The 9,487-nt window shown below is 31.3% G+C and overlaps 1 protein-coding gene across 1 annotated transcript; it reads right to left on the bottom strand.

The window, feature by feature from the left end:
* Positions 1-274: 274 nt before the first annotated feature.
* Positions 275-8,643, bottom strand: LOC108690616 (vitellogenin-1-like). The gene is made up of 7 exons (XM_018197999.1): positions 8,532-8,643; positions 7,112-7,800; positions 5,991-6,896; positions 3,768-4,833; positions 2,086-3,696; positions 968-1,389; positions 275-844 (listed from the first exon to the last, which is right to left on the bottom strand). Exons 1-7 carry the CDS (start codon positions 8,560-8,562, stop codon positions 590-592), a joined length of 4,980 nt encoding a protein of 1,659 aa, XP_018053488.1. The 5' UTR covers positions 8,563-8,643; the 3' UTR covers positions 275-589.
* Between the last annotated feature and the right edge of the window lie 844 nt (positions 8,644-9,487).

Genomic DNA, 9,487 nt, shown 5'->3' with positions numbered 1-9,487 from the left:
GACAATTAGCAAAATAGCACATATTTATAAAAAAGATGTAAAATATTGGGTAAGTGCAAAACTTCATGACTGATTTATTATTCAAAATTTAAACGACGTAATTTTGTTAAAAATAAATGAAATTTAAATTAAAAAATGTCTCTATAATTTTTTATTACTGAGTTATTACAAATTAAATAAAAAGAACATTTTAATTGCTCATAACTTCGTCATTATAGCAATTCAAAAGACAGATTCTTAAATCTGAAACTTTGCTCTATTAAACAGTATAATTGCCAATTTAATTAAAATATTGCGTCCAACATAAAATTTTACATAAACTTTTTTTTAATCGGGCACGAGCTTTGTACTCATTCAATAAAGAAGCTAGTAATACAAGAACATTGAAAGTTTTCGAAACAGTTTCTTCGGTTTTAATCTTTGCATACTTCTATGCTTGAATTGAATAAAAATATTTTTATTATACCAGATATTTTTGACTTCTCATTTTTATTGCACAGACTTATAACTCTTATCAGCTTTGATAAACAAACTATATGATTATTGCTGTGCTTTTCTTAAATATATATCGATTATTTTGATGATAACTCTATCTTCCCTTTTGTCTTTCACTGATGAAGTCACCTGGAATATACGATCTCGAAATGCATGTGGATTGTTCGGCTTTTAATTTGTTCTGCAAAGCGGGTCCATCGCAGTCCTCCTGATAAGTCAGAGCATATGTAGCAGCGAATTCTTCGGGCTTCGTCAAGATGCAATTCTTAGGGGTAATGAAATCGTTGTTGGATCGCATGTCGTAATTACCGCAAAGACCGCATATAGTATAGAGATATTTATCGTTTACCTAACAACAGCCGTGTTTTATTACATTTAAATTTCACGCATCTTTTGATTAAATTTTATTCACATAAGTAATTTAACTTATGTAGTGTATTTCATATACAACTTGCTTTATTTTTTTACTTACATAAAGTAGGATACGTTCTCCATCATATACGATGTGGATATCATATTGCAGCGAATGCATTATGATTATTCCATCCTCTTGATAAATTGCGTATAAATCAATTTGTCCGTAGCTCGTATGATTCGAGAAATAAGAATCATAGTCCTCACCACCAACGGTAGAAACTTGGAGACGATCGTCCAATTTTCGCAAATGAATTTCTTCATGACCCAAGATTATCCAGACCTGTTTAGTGCCGTCGTCCATTTCTCGCGCCATGACAACTGCCCTTATATCATATGGAAAATTTAAAATTTTTTCGGGATTATTGGAATCCCGCTTTGGATAAGGCGCCATCATTACGTGCCAACATTTTCCCAATGTCAAGGGATAGACCTTATCGTCAAAAGTTACAACTTGGGTTTTGTCGAGAACGCACATATCTGCAAAAAGTTTTCATATTTAATAAAGCGACATAACACCAAGTACATACATAAAAAAAACCGAGTTTTCACTAGATATAAATTCAGACATAAAGAAAAAAAAGACATAAAGAAAATACGATTTTCATACAATAATGCATGTGTTATATGGCAAAAGAGCTATTTTCAAATTAATATATCGAAAATGAAAAATGATATTTATTAAATTAATATATCGAAAATGAAATAAATCACAATATATTTTAAAACTGATAGTTGATATTTTTATGTGTTATAAATAAAATTTGTTGCTGGTATAATATCATGGAATCCTTCAAAATCTTAGTGATTTGCATCTTTGACATTATTTTTTTAATGCAAAGTAATAATCAAATTTAAATAATGGATCAGGTTCAGCACGAAATATATGTAAGGCCTGTTCACATTCGCAATACAGAAAAAAGTTAAATTTTGTTGTTCCCCAAGTAACACAACAGTGCTTGCAAATAAAAAAGTGATTACATGTGCATCTTTAGCGCTTTGTTAACGATTGTATTGTAAGCGCTGTGTGCTACTTGGTCAGTAACACATCCATTTTTCATAAGTTATGAATATTTTTTTATAAGATTTTCGGGATCTTTTTTTATAATGATTATGCTAATTATTGATCTCTAAGTATTGATCTCATACATACTTTTGAATGCGTTTATAACTTACCTCCTTCCAAGTCTTCCATAAAAAGCTTGTCTAGTGTACAATTCGGAAAGATAACATTAGGATCTTCAATCAAGTGCGACAGAGGGAACGAAACATCCATTTGCGAAGTGCTTAAAGAAATGTTCATATCATTATTGTCAAGCGACATTTTTATTTCTATATTCATGGTCTTATTAACGCTTTCCAGATTTGATATGTTTATATTATTATCGGAAATCATCGGAATCATCTTGATCATCAAGATCATTCTGTTGGCAAGCAAATAGAAATTATCCGAATTCGTTTCCATTGATATCATCAGAAGATCCCTCTGTTGGATTAATTCATTGGCTTTTTGACAAGTTGGTAACCAAATATTGCCTTGTTTCATTTGTTGTCGACACTCCTCAAATATCTCAGATTTCATTGCCTTCTTTATAACTTCATCAGTGCGACTTAAATTTCCTTTGAGTTTAATCGTCTCTCCACTTGCACAACTTCCATATCGCATCTCGGAGTTAAATTCGTAATTCGGAATCTTTTTGATTGCTTTCTCAACATTTAGATGATTGTACTGTGATAATCCAACAATGCTATTAACATTGCAAAACTCCCAGGAGACTTCTCCATCTAGCGATTGGATATTCCCATAGAAAAGAGTCTGCAATTTATCGCGGGTGTCTCCCAAAACGAAGGTGAAAACGTAATAATTATTATCAATTAAAACACTTATGTCGTACATTGTAGATGTAGTGACCGAATAGACATAATTGTCAGATCTATTATCTTTGGTAATTGTGAGTTCATCTACAAATTGTGCTTCTCTTTCCCTGCTGTTAGGCCGTTTGTCAATTATTGTAGGAATTGTTGCTTCCGAACTTCTATTAGTTCTCTCGACATAATAAGTTAAATTTATTTGTGCATCTATGGGATATAAGATTACGTCGAATCTCCTGTAATGGGCACCAAGATTTAAATAAAATATAGTAGAAAACTTAATAAGGCCTTCAAGTCCCTTTTTTTGCGACATATCGTTATCAATAACATCACTTCTTGCGGAGAGTGTTAGGTTACCTAGCGAAAATTGAACTTGATTCGGTTCCTTCGTGTGTACTAGACGTGTATCATTGCTGAATTCTAGAAGTTGTAGAATGTCCTGTCTTGAGGTATAAGGAACCACACTGTGGTGAATCGCTAATTGCCTGATTGAAACCCTGCCAACATGAGGATTATAATGAGGATGTATCCTCAGCTCATATGTACCATTACCTTTCGTATTGACATTTAATCCAGCTGGTATGGCAATATGCGTATTGATATCAACACCAGCAATGTAATATCTGTGCTCAAAAGGTGTTACGAAACCAATTCTACTTTGAATCTTTTCACTTGATACTATATAACCTGTTACTGCCAGTTCTACAAAGTTATCATTTTGTAAGTGCGTGACTTTAACAGATCCTCCCTTGTTAATGGACGTAATTTTCGGTACTGCTAAGGTATAGATGAACGGCAAACCGGTTTCAGTCGGAAATCCCAACGTTATGTCGTAATGGTTTAGGTCATTTATGTTTTTGTATTCAAAAACGTATGATCCTATTTGCGATATCGATTTATAATACATTTTCAATACTGCAATACAAAAAAATAATGATTTATATTATTAAAATCAACAGCTTTTAAATAAATTTCAAAATACTTACTATTCGTAAATTCTTCAAGCGTATGGTTGTCAAAGGGATAGAATCCTAAAGAAAATGCAGAGTCCAAAAAGAAATTTCCTTCGAGCTGTTCTGCATTTTCGGGTTCAATACCAAGCTTTTCAACTATTGTTTCAATCATCCATTCCTTCCTAGTTTGATTTTGAGGCATCCAGGGTCGTTTACCTAGCAATATATCTAGCCACTGCTGTTTTAATTCTTCGATACTTGATACTGCATATGCCATTTTTGTTAGAGGTAGATTTAATCCACCATAAGATTGAAGTATATCAATATATGCATTTTTAGGTATATTAGTGTCGTCACTACCAATTATCTGAAAGATGTTCGTTTGAGCAACGTTTAAGGAGGCGATTATCGTTTGCATAAAAATGCTCTTAGAGTAATTATCTTCGCTAATGTTAGGATTCAATAGCTTGCTAGCAATACGCGCCTTTTCAGCGAGATCATTCCATTCTGATTGTTCTAAATTAATGAGGGATTCTATACTGGTTTTGACGACAGAATTTACATGCCGATCCTGATCCTGATTAGTAAATTCCGCTAATCGCTGCAATATTAATAAGGATGGATTGGTATTCATTATGATGTGAACAGCTACACAACGCAATTCGTAGACCTCCTTTAAATTCAAATAAATCCTCAAGGCGACGGATCTGACAACTCTCGGATAGCTTTCGGTTAGTTTGCTTAATGAGATGACCATCATCAAACGTTGGAATTTCGATATCGGAATTGCGCCTTCCAGATATGGCTCAAAAACGGAAAGTATTTTCGGATGACCGAAATTACCCAATGCCATAATGTACGTTTGAATTCGAAGATTATCGCCTTCCTCAATAGCTTTTCTTAATTGGGTAGCCATATATGGAATATAAGTTTCAAGGAGTTCATTGTCATGTTTAGGGACCATACGGCCGAAACTGTAGACCGGATAATAAATAGATAATTTGTTGCTTTGAGTGTAACGAGCCAATTCGGCGAATGACAAAGGTGCAGTTATATTCAAAAATCTCTGTTTTATCACCTTTTCATCAGTAATCATTTCCTATACAGAAATCAATTATTAAAAAATTAATCTTTGCATGTAACAGTCAGTACAAATATTTGTATAAACAATGAGAAATTTTAAAGATTAAATTTCTTTTTAATTTCTTGTCTGATGTGGAGTAACTATATATGCCGCATCGAACTTTTAACTTATCAAATATTACACAATTCGACAAAAATCGATTTTTTTCCTTCCATGAAAAAATCAAAGAGATTCTGAAAGTAGATGTAAAAAAAAAACATTCGTGTCTCGGCGCTTTACTAAATCAAGTCGTTAACATTTTTTAAGAAACATCAAATGTCTTTTTATTGTATAATACTGTACAGCACAGAACGCTTCAAAGGAAAAGATATCAGACTCTTGCTCGGTGAATACTGTTGGTCTATTTGAGATACAAAACCGAGATACAAACGGTAAATCGAACGGCCAAGATATGATAATTATAATTGTAATTGTATAATTATTATTATTTACAAAAATTTAAAAATATATGAAGACAAATAATTCTCAATCGCTTTTTTTTTTGTATTTGGACTCATCGCATAATTTCATATGCGAAAACGTTAATTATTTATTTAAAAAAATTATTATATAATTGTAAAATGATTTAAATAATTGTAAAATGACAATATGAAGCAAATACGATAAATGACTACAAAAAACGTTAACGATTTGATCTGATAAAACATCAAGACATGAGTATTTTTTCTTGTATCTTCAGAATCTCTTTGATTTTTTCATAGGGAAGGAATTTGTGTTATTTGCTATAATAATAAAGTGAATAAACGGTATCTTTCTAAGACTTTATAATATCTACAAAAATAAAATATTTCATACGACTGGGGTACCGAACATTGCACAAACTGAACAAAGAATACAAAAGCATTTGTGTTTTGCTATACTTCATGATATTATCCTTTTATTTCTACATCGGACCTGTCCAAAACTTAAGGCCATCATACATAAAATATATTTTATTCATTATGATTTCAGTACTATATTAAAAAATTCAAATACAACAGAAGTTGTGTGCAAATTATTCTCCTTCTCGCTTCTTTTCTAACTTGCACTTCGTAAATCTCCATACGCAGCATAAATATCAGAACTATATACTCTATATTATATTATTATATATAGGTATAATGAATACTTACGAAAAACGCTGCGACATATTCCGTTGTAGGTGCGAGCGCAGATTTAGGAATTTTCGAAATAATCTGCGCCGCTTGTATTCCCTTGAGTTTTCCAGACTTTAACCAGTTTTTTATGGTGATGAGAGCGGGACCAGTTCCGGCGTTTGCAACGGCGCAGCTAAAGGCATTCCATACATTTTGATGTGTTAAATTAAAATCGCTTTCAGAAAACGAGTTTATAATATTATACACTTCGTTATCTATCTCAGCGATCTGTTCAACATTCATAATGCGAATCAATCTAATCAGAATTGTGAATCGTTCTAAAGCATTGATGTATCGGTCATTTATTTGCTCCGGGGAAAAATGTTCAGTTCGAGAATCGTCATATATTAACGTTTGACGGATCAGGCGGATTGCTATCCGAGTATAATTCTCTTCGGAATTTAAAATGCTCATGCCTTTGTATCCAATGAAATAGGGTAATAGTGGACTCTCCGGAGCTTCATTCAATTTCGGTTTAGATTGAAAGTAATCTTGTTTCTCGCTCTCGAAGTTGTTATCTTCGTTATGGTTTTCCTCGCTAGAATTGTTAGAATTATGGTACTCGGATGATTGAGCCGCCATGGAACTTTGACTGACACTCGGACGACGCGGTTTGCGTTGGCTAGAGAACGGATTGTTGTAAGTGTACACTAAATTTCCAGTTGACATTAGATTGTTGGACACAAGCATAGGGTTGGAGATCCGAATCATTCTGTCCAAAGTTAAATTCATACTACTGTAAACAATACCAGAGTACGTATTGTCAAATTTAGAATTATTAATTTTATAAGAGTTGATTAACATCTGATTTGTCATCATGGAAGATTGAATAGTAAAACGTTTCAGATTACCGAAGATGATAATATTATTCGAAGATGATCTCTGTAACAAATATACAATCGCAAAAATAAATTTTATTTTCTCAATATTCTGTGTATTTTTATTTATTGAATTATCATTTATTGAATTATGTATAATAGTGTGGAAACATTCAAAGCGAGAGAGTTTAGCTAAATATTTTTCTTGTCCTTAATCACATAAGATTTTATTCTCTCAAATGTTGTTTGATAATTATCATCTATCAAAATATAACTCACCGAAAGAAATCCATCATTAGATCCTGGTTTCCAATTCATTTTACTGATGATACCCGAATGATAAGCTACTCGCTGTTCGCATCTGGAATAATTCTTCGTTTTTGTAATAACGAAATGTTGAGCATCTTTGTGAAGATGTGGCAAAGATATTGACAAATTATCTTCCTTCCCTATCGAAATACTGTAAAGAACCTCGCATTTACCGCCAACGGAATCCTCCATGACTTTAAATTCACTAAAAGACTGATTGTCGTTGGGCACCATAGTGCTCCTACTTGCTATCGCATTCTCACCTTCTGTGTCAATCTGCAGCTGACTTACAATACTTTTTAGTAAATTCACCTCCCAAGTAGGAACATCCTGATCAATTAACAAATCTCGGATCAGTCCCCGTTTAAGTTTCATCTCGAAGGGCTTTTTCGATAAAGAAAGCTTGCGAAACTCAACGTTGGGGAATTCTTCCGAAATATCTGACAATATTTCATTCACAGAAGCATACTGCATCTCGGACAGTATAGCCTGCGACGTATCGAATGATTTCACTTGAATGATGAGTTTACCTCTCATAAAAATTCCGGAATATTGCTCAGCTAACCCGTTTAAACCCGTCAATGTCCGACTTTTTATAAGATAATGATATTCGTTTCCGGTTTCCCATGCATGATTGTGATCGGCTATGACTGCTCCAACTATCGAAAGAAAGCGTCATTACTTTTTCAAGTATGTTTTAACAAATAAAGTATGTATAGTTTATGTAAAAAAATTAATTTACAGAATTTTACTATGCTGCTTATTTTTTTAATCGTATGTTTTTCAAACATTGAATAAGTAAAATTTTTTCTTTCAATTTTCTTTTAAGTTAATTTTGATGACTTATAAAATGAAGCTTTTAAAATAACTAATTATAGTTAAAGTTAACTTATAAATTAATTAATTTAAAAATTATGAACTTCTTAATTTGATTACTTTTAATTAATTAATTTGTTACTATATCTTGATATTTTTATAAAAGTTTGGATTTTTTTATACGTTATCTATTTTATCTTAATGTATAAATTATCTATATTCTAATAAATTTTGTACAATTTAATATATTATTAATTTTTAAATTAACAATGATAAATGGCCCCTCCTCAATACAATAACACTAATAAATAAGTAATGAACAATAGGACTCAATGTGGAGAAATCAATGTGCAAATAAAATAATTATTTTCTTAACAACATGAATATTAAGTTGCAATAATTTATTTAACATTAAATTTAACAAAAAATATTTAACATTTCGGTTTTAAATTTTTGTAATAATCACTTTACTATGTTATACAGAAAATTTTTTTAAATAAGCATTTAAAGATAAAAAATGACGTCATCGTACAATTTTCGTAGAAACTAATGTTATTTGTTGACATCTACTTACTGATTAAGAGAAAAACCAAGTACATCCACATGATATGATGCGAATAGTGTCAAATGCAAAATGAAAGCTCCTTCTTCTCAATCGGATTTATATACGCTCCATATGCTATATCAGCTTGACTCGCACGGAATGATGCTCATTGATTTAGATTTCAACTTGAACTTAAAACTATATTGTTCCGACGCACATGATAAATTATTTTAACCTTGTACATACTAGAATTGCACTTGGTACATCCTGATAGTACAATCGAGTGTGATTGAGAGTAATTCGCCATAATTGTGACATACTTGGAAAATTGAAGACAAAATCGTCACATATATTATACTTTCAAACAGAACAATGACTTTATCCACCAACATGATTTATTTTACCGATTATTTAATGAAGGTTCACATTTATTAATAAATTAGTGTCTCCATCAGATATCTGACCGAATTAATCGAATACTATATTATATGTTAACAATATTATATTGTATATAGAAGGTGTCCTAAAATTTATATAATTCTTTACACCTTTTTACGAAAAATTAAGACGAAACTAGTCTGTATTACAAATTATACTTAATTTGAAAATTTGAGCGATTTTTCATATGTTTCATCGATTTCTCATAATCATAACACTTACATAAAATTTATTATCTTTCGCTGAATGTGTTTTCACAATATGCTTCATATGTCCGTTATTTTATCAATAATAAGTTTGCGCGAAAGTTTATAATCAAGTCATTGGTAACTTTTAGTATGTGTTCAAAGTTTCTGTCGTTTCAAAGAATATTTATATAATGATCATTGCTATTTTACGTTTTATATCATCTGGCTATATTTTTCTAATAAATCACAATCTATTATTAAAAACAAAACAAAATTTTGTCTCTCTATGTGTCAGCTTTTTAAAAAGAGAGAATGAAAAAAAATTATTCAATATTAAAAAGATCTTGTTAATAAAAATAT

Source organism: Atta colombica, unplaced genomic scaffold (assembly GCF_001594045.1).
Source record: "Atta colombica isolate Treedump-2 unplaced genomic scaffold, Acol1.0 scaffold337, whole genome shotgun sequence".
Taxonomy (NCBI): Eukaryota; Metazoa; Arthropoda; class Insecta; order Hymenoptera; family Formicidae; genus Atta; species Atta colombica.
Note: the sequence above shows the minus strand (reverse complement) of the source record. Positions and strands in the feature narration are given on the sequence as shown.

Coding starts and splice junctions, on each gene's coding strand:
- LOC108690616 (XM_018197999.1), bottom strand. CDS start 8,562: ATGTGGATGTACTTGGTTTTTCTCTTAATCA. Junction 6,897..7,111: donor CTAATGATGGATTTCTTTCG/GTGAGTTATATT, acceptor TATTTGTTACAG/AGATCATCTTCGAATAATAT. Junction 1,390..2,085: donor TATGGAAGACTTGGAAGGAG/GTAAGTTATAAA, acceptor AACTTTTTGCAG/ATATGTGCGTTCTCGACAAA.